This window comes from Dipodomys merriami, unplaced genomic scaffold (assembly GCF_024711535.1).
Source record: "Dipodomys merriami isolate MVZ:Mamm:240054 unplaced genomic scaffold, mDipMer1.0.p SCAF_1, whole genome shotgun sequence".
NCBI lineage: Eukaryota > Metazoa > Chordata > Mammalia > Rodentia > Heteromyidae > Dipodomys > Dipodomys merriami.
The window spans coordinates 5,524,159-5,540,721 of record NW_027202270.1 but is presented as its reverse complement, the minus strand read 5'-3'; the positions used below and the strand labels follow the sequence as shown (position 1 = coordinate 5,540,721).

At 54.6% G+C, this 16,563-nt stretch overlaps 1 protein-coding gene across 6 annotated transcripts in view; it reads left to right on the top strand.

Annotated features, from left to right (window-relative positions):
- Window positions 1–16,563, top strand: part of Dgkd (diacylglycerol kinase delta) — a 96,646-nt gene that overhangs the window by 59,494 nt on the left and 20,589 nt on the right. For all 6 annotated transcript variants that reach the window (XM_070013907.1, XM_070014125.1, XM_070014084.1 and 3 more), the window contains 9 exons: window positions 4,632–4,736; window positions 5,040–5,172; window positions 5,787–5,893; window positions 6,208–6,333; window positions 7,209–7,311; window positions 7,886–8,048; window positions 10,730–10,838; window positions 14,706–14,845; window positions 15,235–15,319. In XM_070013907.1, the coding sequence (XP_069870008.1) occupies window positions 4,632–4,736; window positions 5,040–5,172; window positions 5,787–5,893; window positions 6,208–6,333; window positions 7,209–7,311; window positions 7,886–8,048; window positions 10,730–10,838; window positions 14,706–14,845; window positions 15,235–15,319 (1,071 nt within the window). The remainder of the gene's footprint in view (window positions 1–4,631; window positions 4,737–5,039; window positions 5,173–5,786; window positions 5,894–6,207; window positions 6,334–7,208; window positions 7,312–7,885; window positions 8,049–10,729; window positions 10,839–14,705; window positions 14,846–15,234; window positions 15,320–16,563) is intronic.

Genomic DNA, 16,563 nt, shown 5'->3' with positions numbered 1-16,563 from the left:
TTTGTTTGTTGTTGCTTTTGGCTGGTCCTGGGGCTGGAACTTGGGGCCTGGCACTGTCCCTGAGCCTCTTTATGCTCAAGACTATTGCTCTACCACTCCAGCCATAGCACCACTTCAGCCTTTTCTGAACGTAGTTTATTGAAGCTGTAGTCTCACGGACTTTCCTGCCTGGGTTGACTTTGAACCATGATTCTCAGATCTCAGTCTCCTCAGTTGCTAGAATTACAGGTGTGAGCCACCAGAGCCAAGACACACAGACAGACAGATGCATACATTTTGGCAGTATTAGGATTTGAACTCGGGGCCTCATGCTTGCTAGGCAGGTACTCTACCACTTGAACCACTCTCCAGCCAAAGATATGTATTTTAAATCTTGATAGGATTTCCTGTATGTTATCCACGAAGTATGGATATTATACTCCATGTGGAGTATTACACTCCAGTATGTGAGAATCAGAAGATCCTGTGATCAAGCTTTTGATCTCAGGGAATTTGGTAAGTTAAAAAAATGATATCTGAGCTGGGAGTGGTGCTGTGTTTCAAGTTGGTAGAGGGCTAGCCTTGAATACAGAGAGGCTCAGGGATAGTACCTAGGCCCTGAGTTCAAGCTCTAGGACTAGCTTTTGAATAAAAAAAAAAAAAAAAGAAAAAGAAAAAAAAATGATGTCTGAGGTGGGTGCTAGTGGCTCATGCCTGAAATCCTAGCTACTCAGGAAGCTGAGATCTAAGGATCGCAATTCACAGCCAACCTGGACAGGAGAGTCTGTAAGCCTTTACCTCCAATAAACTACTTAGAGAAAGCCAGAAGTGGCCCTGTGGCTCCAGTGGTAGAGGGTTAGCCTTGAGCCCAACCTCAGAGGTTCTGGGACAGAGTCCAGACCCTGAGTTAAACTCCAGGACTGGCTCCCCCCTCAAAAAAAAATCAGCAATTTTAATTTGCATTTTATCTAATGAGCAGTGCTGAACATCTCTCCAGAGCAGTGAAGAAACGGCGGGGGGGTGGGGAGGTCAGGTGTGGCGAATGGAAGCTTGACAGGTCAGAAGTGCACAGGAGGGACTGGGGTAAACTGGCTGTCTGTCCAGACTAGCTGAGATGCTCGGAGTGGCAGGGCCTGATTGGAGAGAAGTCAGGGACTTCTTCTCTGACAGATCTCATGGTCTGGTTGGGGATTGCCAATAACAGAGCCTTTCCAAGGGAGGTCCTGTCTGCATGGGACACCGTCTCTTGGAAGATGGAGGGCTTTGATGGTGCTGACAGTGACCTGGGGGAGGCTCTGGTGCAAAGTGCTGTTCTAACCTTGGTGAGATATCACTGCTCAGTACCCCACAGTGATGCTAAGCCTTAGGTAACAGTGCCATTAGCAGCCCTGGTTCTCAGATAGAGGCACAGCATGGAGCTAGTGAGAGCTTCAAAGCCAGGGGCCTACAGACAGTGCCAGACCTGTTGGGCTCCACTCAACACCCCATGGCCCTGCTGGAGGCTTTGATCATCACCTTTCCTTTAAGGGCTGTGTGTGCGCGTGCGTGGGTGTGCATGCATGGGTGTGTGCTGGTACTGGCACTTGCATCCAGGGCCTTGACGCTGCTTCTGAGACTTTTTGCTCAAGGCTGGCACTCTATCACTTGAGGCATAGTACCCCTAGCCCCCACTTTCTTTCTTTTCTTGTTGGTCATGGCTTGAACTCTGGTCCTGGGCACTGTCCCCCAGCTCTTCAGCTCAAGGTGAGTGCTCTATCACTTGAGCCACAGTGCCACTTCTAGTTTTCTGATGGATAATTGGAGATAAGAGTTTCACGGCCTTTCCTGCCCAGGCTGGCTTTGAACTGCAATCCTCATATCTCAGCCTCCTGAGTAGCTAGGATTTCAGGCGTGAGCCACTGTGCCCAGCTCCCACTTTCTTTCAGAAGGAGCCTGCTCACACTCAGCCAGTCAGTGGCCAGGCAAGATTCAGATCTGGGTCTGTCTCTACAGATGCAGACTTCTTTACTCCACAGCAGGCACATGTTTGAGGAAGAAAAGCTCGAGCCAGGCTCCTGAACATGTATCTGTTGCTCAGTGTTCATGCCCCATGAACCCAAATGCATACTCACTTATTCAATCTATCCCCTATCTTTACCATAATGGTTTTGTGTATAATCCCCTGCCCAGGTGGCCTAACCACATGAAAGTCTTCCAGTAATGTCCATCTTTAGCACCTGAGGATGTGTGTGGGCCAAAGATTCCTTTCTCGCACTACTTGCTGAGTCTGGAGTTGTGGGGGCTGCTGTGGGAGCAGTAGACAAAGCTAACATATAGGGACAAGTTTCCTGTTGCATAGAATCCCAGAGTTGCACAATGTCAAGTATATGTTCTTGCTTTTACTTTTTCTGCATGAACTATTAAAGAAATGTTGTGGACTTCATGCGCAGGCAGTGGTATGCCCAGATCTTCAGCCCAGGCTCTGCTTCTCTGGTCCTAGCTCCCCCTGGGCTTCCCTGCCCACACCTGGAGCATCACCAGCACAGCGCCACCCACGTCCCACTCTGCTTTCCTCTTGCTCTTGTCTGTGTCTGAGATGGTTGTCTGTCTGTCTCGGCCCAGTGTGAGTTCCATCTGGGTAGAAACCTTTCAGGTCTAGAGCAAACACTAACAAAAGTATGGGCAGACCCAGGGGTGGGGTTGGGGGTGGGATGGAAGCTGTGTCTTGCAGCTCCCTCCCTCTCAGCCCTAGGAGGGCAACACTAAGCTGCCTTCTCTGCTTTGCTCGTAGCTCTTTTGTTATCTGTGCCCAACCTGGCTCCCTGGGGCTATGAGAGTAAATAAGCCACACATCAAGACCCCCACTGACAACCTGGTTCCACTCACCCCTTCTGCTTTCATGTGTTCTGTGCCCAAAACAGGGTCATCTAATAATTTAAATCGGCTGTTCCTAAACTGAGTCACCTTAATGTAAAAGCTGTAAAATGGGCAGAAATCCAAGAGTTAAGTAATATTTTATTGTGAATCCCCAGGAAAATAAGCATTAAAAACTCGTTGGTAGGGCTGGGAAGGTGGCTCAGTGGTAGAGCGCTTGCCTTGCCTGCCTGAGGCCCTGGGTTTGATTCCTTAGCACCACATAAGCAAAAAGAAAAAAGCCGGAAGTGGCGCTGTGGCTCAAGTGCTCTGTAGAGCGCTAGCCTTGAGCTGAAGAGCTGAGGGACAGCGCCCAGGCCCAGAGTTCAGGCCCCACAACCGGACCTAAAAACAAAACAAAGCAAAACAAAAAAAACAACTTGTTGGTAGGTATGTAAAATGGTACAACCCTTGTGGAAGGAAATTTGTCAGCAGCTAGCAAAATCGCATCTGCATTTACCCCTCAAGGCATCGCCACTTCTGGGAATTTGCACCAAAGATACACTGTGGCACTGGATGTGGTGGGTGGCAAAGCGTTTCAGGCAGTGCAGTGGTCTGGTTGGTCACCAGAGCGCTGGTGGAACCACTGGTTCTTTGGTGGTGTGCCATGCTGCGAAAGGGAAGGACAGGTAATGCCAGCGCCAGGAGCGCACAGGGCCAGGACTACGCGGGAAACGCGTGTGGCATGCCTCTCCGTAAAAGGAAGGTGTAAGGATAGACATGTATGTACAAGAAACCTAAAGTGTAATGATAAATATGTGTATTTTTTTCATGCTACTAGGTTAGAAGAGTGAAGTAGACAGGCAGACTTCTGTTCTGTAGATTTAACTTTGGAGCCATTCAGAAGTTTACATAATTAAAATACAAAATGAAAGTTGGAGCTTAGGACCTTTGAAATTTGGATAAACCTTGCCATTTTTTTCTAAAAAAGTGCATGCCCTGTTTGCTTTCTATAAATACTGAGAATGCTTCTCCCACATTTTGCCAAACTTTGGATTATCTCCTTCACCACTCTGCCCATCTGATAGGAGAAAGGAGATTGCTGTTTTCAGTCCCCATGACTGGAGTGGTGGATTGAGCTATTCTGTATTTCCTCTGTGAAATTCAAGTGCATAGCCTTTTTTTCTATTGATTTATGAAAATTACATTGTAGCTATCATTGGCATTGCTAATTATAAGCAAGTTTATAACTCCATTTCCAGTACTTTGTTGAGGCTCTTCTGTAGCGGCTGCTGTTACTCTGTGTGTGTGAGACACTTGCTCACTTTCTGAAGAGTAACTCAATCACTCTTCCTCCATTGTTCCATGCTCCACCTCAGGTTAGGTCTCTCTGGAGACCTCTGGAGGTCTGTTTTGTGTGTGTGTGTGTTTGCTTCCCCTTACTTACTGAGGGTTTTTTTTTTTTTCCCTTCAAGTTTTCTACAGCTTTTTATGTCTAAGTAATTAAGTAGTTGCAAGTGCCCACTTTGGTTTCTTGGTTTCTTGCTGATGGACATAGAAACAAATTAAATAGTCTTTTCACTATGAGATTGTTCTTGCTATATAGCCCAGGATAATCACTTTATTTACACCGTGCAGTGTAAATACCCAATGAAATAATCTCTCTCACACACACACACACACACACACACACACACACACACACACACACACACACACACACGTATGTACTCTTTATGCTTTCGCAGGTTGGTGTCAGCAGTTTCTGTAGCTGTCTCCTCACCTTTGCTCGTGGTACATTGACTGTGTTCTTCCTCTAGGTCATCACCCCCTGTAGGAAGCTCATCTTATGTGCCGATAGCAGGAAAGAAATGGAAGATTGGATTGCAGCACTCAAGACTGTCCAGAACAGGGAGCATTTTGAGGTTAAGAGAAAAACATCCTTCCACCTGTGCCTATTGTTGTTGTCTGTTGTTGGCAACTGTCTCTGCCACCTGTTGTTGCTTCCCTCCTGCCTTACCGACCTGCCGTCCTACACCTCCCACACATGGATGGCAGTTGAGAGCGTCGCTGGCAGTTGTGTCTCTGTTAACACGCCCGCATCCTTCCACAGACCCTGCCTTCGCCCTCCTCCTCTGCTGGGTACTTCCTGTAGTTCGGTGCAAGCCGCCACATGTAAGGGTGTCAGAGGGTCTCTTACCTCTGCCATCTTTCTTTCACTCTTCCAGCCTACCCAGTACAGCATGGACCATTTCTCAGGGATGCACAACTGGTACGCCTGTTCCCACGCACGGCCAACCTACTGCAACGTGTGTCGTGAAGCTCTGTCTGGGGTCACGTCGCATGGGCTGTCCTGTGAAGGTAGGGGGCTGCTTGATTATTCTGCTTTCCCAAATGGCCCGAGGTAGTCCTTGATAAAGCCCAGAAGTCTGGACGCTTTGGCCAGTCCAGGGTAAAGTGATTTCCACTACTCCATTCCTCTCTGCTTCACCTGCAGAGCAGTTCTTCACGACAGTTGTCACAGTGCTCCCACAGGGACAGAGGAACGTGGTTGTGGGAGAATCTGGGCCTCTGGCGTGGGTCTGCATCTTGTGTCATGAGCAGGATGGAAAGTGTCTCATAGGACACAAGAGTTATGCAGGGTGCTGCGCTGAACACTGAGCAGGGTGTGCAAGCAGCAGCGTGCCTTGGTTCTTCCTGTGGCAATGATTGAAAATGCTCAAGTATTTTGTGGCGCGTAGGAGCTGTGTGGACTTAGATTTCAGTGTCGTCTGTGGCTTCCTGGACAGAGCCAAGTATTGTGGCAGTGGTGTGCGCGCGAAACAGTGAGTCTAGCTGCTCACTCCTGGCTCTCCGCCACCTGGTCTGTGCGCATGCTCTGCTCCCGACCACACAGAGGAGCTCCACCTTCCTTCTTCTTCCGAAGCAGCTGCCTTCCCTGAAGCTCACGAATTCATGTGCTTCTTTTCTCACAGTGTGCAAATTTAAGGCCCACAAGCGGTGTGCTGTGCGTGCAACCAATAACTGCAAGTGGACCACGCTGGCCTCCATTGGGAAGGACATCATCGAGGACGAGGATGGGGTACACCAGGGGAGACGTAGCTGAGGCACAGACTCGCACAGTCCCTTCTTGCTCTGTGTGCTGCCCCGTGCATCTCATTTGAGAGGGTCGCACTGGGACGGGGTGTTCAATAGTGTGTGGGCTCTGTGGTCACTGTCCCCTCTTGGCACTGTCCTTTGCCCAGGAGTCTCGTTGCCCCGCCCATTGGTGCTGTGGTGTGGATGGGTTCTCCCCATGCTGGCTGTCAGGGAGAAGCACCACTGTGCCCTTGGGCTCCTCACTGACTTTAGGTCAGAGCTCTGGATGCCCCTAGCATGTCTCTGCTTGGTCTGCAGATCTCCATGCCCCACCAGTGGCTGGAAGGAAACCTGCCCGTGAGCGCCAAGTGCACGGTGTGTGACAAGACCTGTGGCAGTGTGCTGCGCCTGCAGGACTGGCGCTGCCTCTGGTGCAAGGCCATGGTGAGTAGGTTCGGTCCGGCTGCCCTGCCCTGCCCTGCGCTGGTGAAGGCCGTGGGGGTGGACCTGCCCTGCCCTGCCCTGCCCTGTGTGCTGGTGAAGGCCATGGGGGTGGACCTGCCCTGCCCTGCCCTGCCCTGCCCTGCCCTGTGCTGGTGAAGGCTGTGGGGGTGGACCTGCCCTGCCCTGCCCTGCCCTGCCCTGTGCTGGTGAAGGCCGTGGGGGTGGACCTGGCCTGCCCTGCCCTGCCCTGTGCTGGTGAAGGCCGTGGGGGTGGACCTGCCCTGCCCTGCCCTGCCCTGCCCTCATGTGTAGAGGCTCACAGTGACTGGGCCATCCCAGCTCACCTCAGAGGCCCCTCGTTCTGAGGGCCTGGGGTTGGGGCTGCCCAGTTACTTGTCTTTGCTCGTGTCTGATCATTCTTATTTCCACGAAGTTATTAGGGTTGCTTTCTTTTGACTTCCAAACACAAAGTGTCCCGGCTGCCTCAGAGTGTATCTCAGATAGTTGATGAGGGCTTTCTGTGTGCGGGAGGGTCTTTGAGAGGCGTTTCCCTGGGCTGCTGTGACCGTGCTGGCCAGCCTCGTCAGACCATCGCCCTGCGGGAGCCTATTGGGTAGCAGTGGCTCTGGTCAGCACATGAGGGCCTGGTTTTGACTCACTACAGGTAGCTGTAGTGCAGCGGCCCTGGGCTGGGGCTGGACTGTGACGGGCCCCCTGGGTGTTTGTTCAGGTGCGAGTCCAAAGCGCAGGGTGCTGAGGAGGCAACCCTGTCTCTCCCATGGTGGCTCACCAGCCGGGGCATCGGGAGTGAGGGGTGTGTGAGGAAGAGGCTTTCCCCTCCTCCCTCCCCCGTGACACATGGGTTCTTGTTCCAGGTTCACACGGCGTGTAAAGAGTCCTTGCTGACCAAGTGCCCGCTTGGCCTGTGCAAAGTGTCGGTCATCCCGCCCACAGCGCTCAACAGCATCGACTCCGACGGTGGGTGCCCCGCACTGCCGCTGCCTGTGCCGCGTGCCTTCTCATCACCCCACGCTGCTAGCTCTGGAGACAGGAGGATGTGGTCAGCCAGAGGCTGACCCGTGCATGGGGCTGGGCGGAGGGAGGCAACTGGTGTAGTAGGTTTTGCTGTTGGAGTCACCGCTTGTGTATCACATCTGCCTGGAAAACGAATTGCATGGCTCCTCAGTGGAAGTAGGGTCAGAGGCTATCTCATTCCCCTGAGCTGGCCTGTCCCTGTCCCTGCCAGCGTGCTCGCTCACTTGTTAGGCTGGCATTGTGACACAGACACGAGTTCTGCTGAAAGTCAGGGTCCCTGGGGCGCGTGGCTTGGAGGAAAAGGTGACAGCAGCACAGTGAGGTGAAACTTGGAGCCCCTGGAGATGCTCTGTCTGCGGGGCTCACGTCACACCCGGAGTGGCCTCATGCAAGCAAGTGCCTCCGGCGACTCCTGTGTGCATGTGTGTGTCCGCCCGTGTGAGCTGCGGCCCCGCTTCCATCCACTCGGCGCCCGCCTCCGGAGTGCTTACGCAGCCGCTCTCACTCTCACACACAGGCTTCTGGAAGGCCACCTGTCCCCCATCTTGCACAAGTCCACTGTTGGTCTTTGTCAATTCCAAAAGTGGGGACAACCAAGGCGTGAAGTTTCTCAGAAGATTCAAGCAGCTGCTGAACCCTGCACAGGTCTTTGACCTCATGAATGGAGGCCCACACCTCGGGTAGGAAGCTTGTGAAAAGCCTTTCTTACAGGTTGTCTTTATGGTTTTGGTGGTGGTTGTGCTGGGGTTTGAACTGCTGTGGTCTCCAGCTACACCCCCAGACCATTTCTTATAGAGTTGGAATTTTTAGTGTTTCGTAGACTAAGGCATGTGCATTTTAGAAAACTCAAAGACACAGATATTGTTTAGTGGGAAAGAACTTGTCTTCCTTGAAGTGCCTCTCCCCTGATTCTACTTGCAGAGGAACCTGCTCTTAATAGTTGCTAGAGATGTGTGTCCTTCTGTCTTCCACTACAGGTGTACACATGCACACACGTGACACATTTGTGCCCGCATGCACATCCCACAAACCTCCAATGACAACTGGTAACAGCTGGGGTCCGCTTTGTGCCGCGTGCTGACCGTGTGTGCCAGCCGCAGCCCAGGAGTGTTTCCATGTTACCTGCCTTGCTCTCTACCACTGGCTTGGTTCCAGGAAGGAGCTCTCTCTAGTGGGGATGGGGGGGCGGGAAGGGGGGACACTTCTGTTTGAGGCACCCACACCCGGGGCTTTTCATGTGGGAGTTGGGGAACCATGGTGAGTTCCCACTGCTTTGTCCTTTCCACAGGTTTGTAGGGAACGTTTGCTTTTGTGGGGTTGCATTCTGTACTAATTCCTTCTTTATTTGGGAGCACCAGTTCAGGTTGGACTGAGTGGATGGCCTAGCATTGTAGGGTGGTGTGGACAGTGCTTGTAGCCCCAGCTACCTCGGGGGGAATCAAGGAGGAGAGAGTTGTTTTGGGAGCCTGGGCTGGCCGGTATTTTTGGCTGGTACATGTGACATGTGTGCACTGACTCGTCAGCTGGTATTTCCCAGTCATTCCTAGGCTGATGGCAAGCAGTCACAAATGGTGCTCATGGCCTGATTGCTGTGATACACTTCTTCTCTGGATGACGCAGGATGCTCGTCACTTGGAAGTTGATGAAATGGTTTCACTCCAGAAGTGGAGGTGTTCCACACTTGGCCTCAGGGAGGCTGCTAAATCAGCCTCCTGGGATGCTGGGCAGACGTTTTGCAGTGGCTTTGGGCAGGCAGACAGTACACTAGCACTTGGGTGAAAAGCTAGTGCTCAGTCCGGCATGCGTGCAAGTGGACTTCAGTGGAAGGAAGTCTCATGGAAATAGCACTTCCTGTGTCTGTGAACAGTTGATCTTACCCAGTTCCTGACAGGACCTAGACCTACTACTTCCTCTTCCTGGGTTTGTCTTCACCTTGCCATGCTTCTAGAGAGCAGGGTACAGTTGCCTGAGGCCAGAATTCAAAGGATGCGTAGAGCTGGTTCTCTTGTCATTGAAAGCCAGGTGCAGCCTGCTGCTCAGAACTTGCATTGAGCCCGAGTTGTTGGCTTGTTGCCCATCCCAGCCTGTTTGAGTGCTTACGCTTGGGCTGACTACTAGAGGTGGGGTCTGCAAGGCCCCAGGTGGCACATGTATAGTCCAGAGGTCCCGTGGCAGGCCGCTTGCCACTTCAGTGGGATGATGCGTAGATTCTTTGGGATCCTAGGTCAAGCTGCTGTTCCTGTGTCTGGCTGTGCCAGCCTTTACGTTCAGCTCGTGGTCACTGTGTACTCTTGCCTCTGTCTTCCCGCATACCTGGTGCCAGGCGGGGCCCTGCCTGGCCTGAGGGGGTGGTGTGCAGATGCAGAGGAAGGTCTCAGTGCTAGCTGCAAAGTGTGACCCTTTCCTGTGGCGAGAGGCAAGCTCTTAAAGCAAGGCGCTGGGTGGCATGGTGTTTTAGAAAGGTCTGGGAGCACAGGCAGGAGGCTCCACGACTCTGGTGGTCATGGTGGAGGCCCGGCCCTGCGGGGTGTAGTGGGAACAGAAGCTAGAGTGTGGGTGCTGGCCTGTCGGCTAGGCCGTTCCCTGAAGGACACATCCTTCTGGAGGCACTGCGGGACACCAGGGTGGTCATCCTGGTGGGGAGGCAAGTGTGAGCTTTGGGAGGGGCCTGGACTGTTGGTTCAGGGTCCTCAGGCGAAGCCTGCGCGTGGTTGTGAAGAAGAGGTCAGGGACATGCAGAAGGCAGCTGTGAAGGAGGGCTGTGGAGAAGACAGCTGTAGTGTCCCAATAGGGACCCCACATGGAAGGGAAGGGAGACCAGCAGGGAGCCACGGGGAGAGGAGGGCTTGGAGCCTGAAGCCGTGAGGGGACAGGCATCCGACGGACACCTGAAACTGGGTCCTTGAATGCTGGGCGGAGACTGACTGCAGGCTGAGGTGGTGCCCTGGTGCAGGGTAGGAGGCAGCTGAAGGCACAGGGGAGAGTTGTCTGGGCAGCGTGTGGGTGGGGCAGGTGAGGGCGGGGCCCCTGGCTCCTGCCTTTGGCTTGGGCTGTGGCAGGCTGTAGGCGGTGTGGTGGTGGTGCACTGTAGGTGTCAGCGTCTCCTCAGGGCTCTGAGGTGCATCAGTGCCCCACTGCCTCCATCCTAGCAGACCCTGGCCCAGCTAGAAGGCCTGGCTAGGACCCAGTGCCACTGCTGTCCACACTGACAGGTTCCTGAGTGGAGGGCTGTGGGGACAGCTCTCATGGCCTGGCAGAGCGCCTAGAGGAACAGGCCTCTTCCCTGAACCCAGGACTGACGGACCCATTCTTCTTCCTGTAGAAGCAGGAAAGGTTCATTGACTTTCTCTTTTCTCTGCAGCTTACGGTTATTCCAGAAATTTGACACTTTCCGGATTCTGGTTTGTGGTGGGGATGGCAGTGTCGGCTGGGTCCTCTCGGAAATTGATAGCCTCAACCTTCACAAACAGGTACTTGCAGGAGCAGTCCTGCCGAGGTCAGAGGTCAGAGTGGCGGGGGCGGGGGGAGGGGCTGAGCTCTGAGCCATTTCAGAGCATCTGCTCCTAGTAGGCACCAGCACAGGGTTCTGCAGCAGGCAGGAGCCCCACGGTGCTGGAGCCTGGGCTCTGCCTTGATAGACAGGCGGGAAATTCAGTGAGCTAGAGGGCAGGGCGAGGGCCAGTGTTCCCCTGTGCCCTGCTCTCAGTGAGAGGTGATGGGACTTCTGGTTCAAAGCCTCTGCCTTGGGTGGGGGGGATGAGGTCAGTGTTAGGGTTCATTCAGTCTGGATTTTGTCATTAAAATAAAAATGGGTTTCCTGGTTGTTTACTAAGAAAATGCTTATCACAGCCATGGAATTTTCACTTCCTCTCCTTTCCTATCTATCTCTCATACTATGTGTAATGGGACCCATAATGCTGTGTGTGTGTGTGTGTGTGTGTGTGTGTGTGTGTGTGTGTGTGTGTGTGTGTGTGTGTGTGTGTGTGTGTGTGTACACGTGTACGTGCACGTGCATGTGCGCATGTGCCCACGCACGCACACACATGCATGCTGCTACTAGGGGATTTGGACTCAGAGCCCGAGCATTCTCTCTGAGCTTTTCTTTTGCTCAAGGCTAGCTCTGCCACTTGAGCCACAGCTCCACTTCTGGCTTTCTGATGGTTAATTGGAAATAAAGGTCTCACCAACTTTTCTGCCCAGGTTGGCTTTGAACCATGATCTCGGATCTTAGCCTTGTGGGTAGCTGGGATTACTGGTGCCTGGCCCATAATGCACGCTTAAATGGACTCTTGCTGCCTTCAATGGACTCTGCTCCCATGCCCCAAGTTTGTTGGTATGCTTTTGAAATCAGTAGTGTGCTGGGCCTTTCTCACTGTACTCAGCCAGCACCTCTGTGGGACAGTTTACCCTGGACGGAGCTGGGTGTCTGGGTCAGCCCCCACTGTGCATGCCGCTGAGGTCACCGAGGTGTCAGCCCTGTGGAGGCTGCGCCCTGTCCTTCCAGGACCCCCAGATTGAGCGTTGACAAACGTGGCCCCACTGTCCTTCCTAGGGACACACACGCTCCTCACCAGATCACCACTGTACCACTGTGACGTAAGACCGGGTTCTGCCCGACTGTGTAAACAACAAGTCTTCTCTTTTATTTATTTAATTTCTGAAGTTAAAAATGCAATTTACCACGCAGTGATGTGCATCACCTGTTCTAGCTCCCCACCCCCCGCATTTTCTATTTTTGTAAATTGGTATCTGGTACGAATGTTTTCCAGATTGTCCTTCTGTCATCGACATACTTTGAAATAAAAAATGTTTTTCTTTGTTTTTGCTGTTCCGGCCACAATATGATATCTATACCAAGATTAAGAAACTATTAACCCATATTGTCTCACACTCCCAATTGTGGTCTTTTTTTTTTTTTTTTTGGTCCGGTCGTGGGGCCTGAACTCTGGGCCTGGGCGCTGTCCCTCAGCTCTTCAGCTCAAGGCTAGCACTCTACCACTTGAGCCACAGCGCCACTTCCGGCTTTTTTCTTTTTGCTTATGTGGTGCTGAGGAATTGAACCCAGGGCCTCAATGCATGCAAGGCAAGCGCTCTACCACTGAGCCACCTTCCCAGCCCCCAGTTGTGGTTTTTAAAACATTTTAGTCTCCCTGTGGCTGGAGTGGATTCTTCAGTGACTGCGCTCTGCGTGCTCTGAGACCTGCGCAGCCCCCTTAGTCTTGTCAGATGTTTAACTGGGGTGAGGGTGGCCTTGGAGGCGAAAGTCCGCCAGAGTCCGAACACATCCAGGCCCTGCAAGTGCTCAGGAAAGAGAAATAGCTCCTCCTAGTGGTGTACCTAGAGCAGAGCAGTTCACTTAGCTTTGTGACAAAGTGACTGTTGATATGACAATGAAACCTTATGGTTGATCTTCCTCTACCGCATCTAGTTCCACAGGCATTTGTCTCCTCTGATTTCCCTTGCCCATGGCTCTGATCCCTCTTTCTCATTCCTGGCTCCCACACCCTGTGGCATTTCTCTTCCCAGCTCCTGCTTTGTGTTGTGTGATCAGAGCCTCATTCTCCACACCCATCTCAGGGAGGCACGGTGGCTGGACAGGCCTGCTGCTGTGCTCATTCTGGGGACACCCTCAGCTGCGGTGTCCTGCTGAGTCCTAAGCCATCACACAGCCCCACAATGCCAGCATGCTTTTCCTTGGACTGTGAAGATGGGTCCTGTCCATCAGGGTCTGAGCAGAAACCTGACAGCCGGTTCTGCTCCCCCCGCTAGCCGTGTGACAACTGTGTGTGTGCAGTTCTCTCCAGGGGTCCCCAGCCCTAAGTTTCCTCTTTGGTTTGGGCCATCTGTGTGTTCTGGCCTCTGTCCATGGCTTGCCCATGGACAATACTTGCCCATGGCCATACTTTTTGGGACAGTTGTGCCCTGTGCCCCTCGCTAGGCTCTGTGCTGACAGCAGAGTTTATCAGATCCTGCATTTGCTTCCTATGTCATCTCTGTTTCTGCCTTCCTCTTCCTCTTCCTCAGGGCTGACATTCTTCCCCTTGCCACCTTGCACACCAGCTTTACTGTCTTGCTCTCCTGTGAGGCACTAGGAAGCCCCACGGCACTCCTCTTGAGTGCTCTTCTGTGCCAGCTCTCCTCTGTGTCCTCTGTGTCTGCTGTCCCTTTTGCATTGCCAGGCTGTGCCCTCGGCACATGCTTCTGTCCCCGCAGGTCATGTCCTCTGCACATGGCCCTAGGGAGGGAGGGTAGGGTGTAGACCTGGCCTTAGGACCTGGGCCAGGCTGCCTTTCAGTCCTTGGTGACTCTGGCTAGCCACTCTGATATCAGAGTGAACAGCAAGAAAGCTCTAGGCAGCCAGTATTTGGGGGGCACTCTAAGCAGTGATCTGGCATGGGGGGGGACTTTGATGTGCACTCTGGATGGGCATGATAGGTACCGAGTGTAAGACTAGGGGATGCAGCTAAGTCAGGCTGGCCTGGGGCATCCACATTGAGAGCTGTTGGCATCAGGATGTTTTTAGAGGAACTGAAGGTAAAGTTGGCATTAGTGAGTAAGGTGCCATAGTGGACGGAGAGACATGTGGGGAGAGGCAGGCATGGTGGATGGGTGGGTGGGAGACGCAGGCATGGTAGATGGGTGGGTGGGAGACGCAGGCATGGTGGATGGGATGGGTGGGAGAGGCAGGCATGGTGGATGGGTGGGTGGGAGAGGCAGGCATGGTGGATGGGTGGGTGGGAGAGGCAGGCATGGTGGATGGGGTGGGTGGGAGAGGCAGGCATGGTGGATGGGGGGGTGGGAGAGGCAGGCATGGTGGATGGGTGGGTGGGAGAGGCAGGCATGGTGGATGGGTGGGTGGGAGACGCAGGCATGGTGGATGGGTGGGTGGGAGAGGCAGGCATGGTGGATGGGGGGGTGGGAGAGGCAGGCATGGTGGATGGGTGGGTGGGAGAGGCAGGCATGGTGGATGGGTGGGTGGGAGAGGCAGGCATGGTGGGTAGGGTGGGTGGGAGACGCAGGCATGGTGGGTGGGAAGCTACAGGCTGACTTCAGGTGTGATCACAGCAGTGCTTGTTGGGAAGGTTCTAGGAACCAAAGGACTTGAGGATTATGTGTGCAGATGTGTGAAAGGCAGAGTGCAGTCAGTGGAGAGGGGGCGCAGCGACCTGCTGTCTGCTGTTGGTGACAGGGACCATGTCTTCCCCTGCTGGGCTCTGTGGCGAAGGTGCGGGCAGGCCACACACTTACTCCATCTCCCACACTTCATGTGGCCACTGCTGAGGGCGGCAGGGAGGCTCCCGGAGCCTGAGCGCGTGTGTTCTCTGCTTTTTCCTCAGTGTCAGCTGGGAGTGCTGCCCCTGGGGACAGGGAATGACCTGGCCCGTGTGCTGGGCTGGGGCTCGGCCTGCGATGATGACACCCAGCTCCCCCAGATCCTGGCAAAGCTGGAGAGGGCCAGCACCAAGATGCTGGACAGGTGAGTCGGCAGCCAGGGCTGCATGAGCAGGAATCTGTCGTGAGCCTCTGATTTGTTTGTAAACATCTGACTTGAGTGTATAGTCCTTCCCTGATAAGCGTCTGAGCTTGGTCAGATGATGAAGGGGATAAAAGCAAACAGCATGAGAAGCATGCCGGGAACAGTCGTACCTGCATTCCTCAGGGCTCGCAGAGAGGCCTGTCGTCTTTGGCTGCTTAGGCGCAGGGCCTCATGACTGTGCAGAATGCTCCCCAATGCACACTCGAACTATTTCATTTCCCACCTCTTCTCAGAAGAGTGAGGGCTGTTCCCCCTTAGTGCACGGCCTAGTGCGCTTCCTAGTATTTGGGGGGCACTCTAAGCAGTGATCTGACTTTGTGCCCGGGCAGGTGGAGTGTCATGGCGTACGAGACCAAACCCCCTCGGCAGGCCTCCTCCTCCACCGTCACCGAGGACTTCAGCGAGGATTCGGAGGTACAGTGGCCCTCCTCACGCCCACTACAGTGCTGAGGATGGACGCTGGGCCCTCAGGCTCTGCCCTGTGCCGTACCCCTGCATGCTGCTCCTCTGATGATGCGTCTGTCAGCCCTGTAGGGAAGCAGGGCAAGCTGAGGCCAAGCTGGAGGCTTTGTGACCGGGGTTTCCCGCAGCCGTCACAGGGCTGGAGGGCCTTCCAGCACCCTCTGGTGACTTCCTGCTTCCCTGTCATCTGCTCAGCACCTCGCTCCACCTGCTGTCCCCTGCTGTGCTGTCCCCTCCCCTGCTGTCCCTTCCCCTGCTGTCCCCTCCCCTGCTGTCCTTCCCCTGCTGTCCCCTCCCCTGCTGTCCCCTCCCCTGCTGTCCCCTCCCTTGCTGTCCTTCCCCTGCTGTCCCCTCCCCTGCTGTCCTTCCCCTGCTGTCCCCTCCCCTGCTGTCCCCTCCCCTGCTGTCCCCTCGCCTGCTGTCCCCTCCCCTGCTGTCCCCTCCCCTGCTGTCCCCTCCCCTGCTGTCCCCTCCCCTGCTGTCCCCTCCCCTGCTGTCCCCTCCCCTACTGTCCTTCCCCTGCTGTCCCCTCCCCTGCTGTCCCCTCCCCTACTGTCCCCTCCCCTACTGTCCTTCCCCTACTGTCCCCTCCCCTACTGTCCTTCCCCTGCTGTCCCCTCCCCTGCTGTCCCCTCCCCTGCTGTCCTTCCCCTGCTGTCCCCTCCCCTGCTGTCCCCTCCCCTGCTGTCCCCTCTGCCTGCTGTCCCCTCCCCTGCTGTCCCCTCCCCTGCTGTCCCCTCCCCTGCTGTCCCCTCCCCTGCTGTCCCCTCCCCTACTGTCCTTCCCCTGCTGTCCCCTCCCCTGCTGTCCCCTCCCCTACTGTCCCCTCCCCTACTGTCCTTCCCCTACTGTCCCCTCCCCTACTGTCCTTCCCCTGCTGTCCCCTCCCCTGCTGTCCCCTCCCCTACTGTCCTTCCCCTGCTGTCCCCTCCCCTGCTGTCCCCTCCCCTGCTGTCCCCTCCCCTGCTGTCCCCTCCCCTACTGTCCTTCCCCTGCTGTCCCCTCCCCTGCTGTCCCCTCCCCTGCTGTCCCCTCCCCTGCTGTCCCCTCCCCTGCTATCCCCTCCCCTGCTGTCCCCTCTGCCTGCTGTCCCCTCCCCTACTGTCCTTCCCCTGCTGTCTCCTCCCCTGCTGTCCCCTCCCCTGCTGTCCCCTCCCCTGCTGTCCCCTCTGCTTGCTGTCCTCTCCACTCGCTGC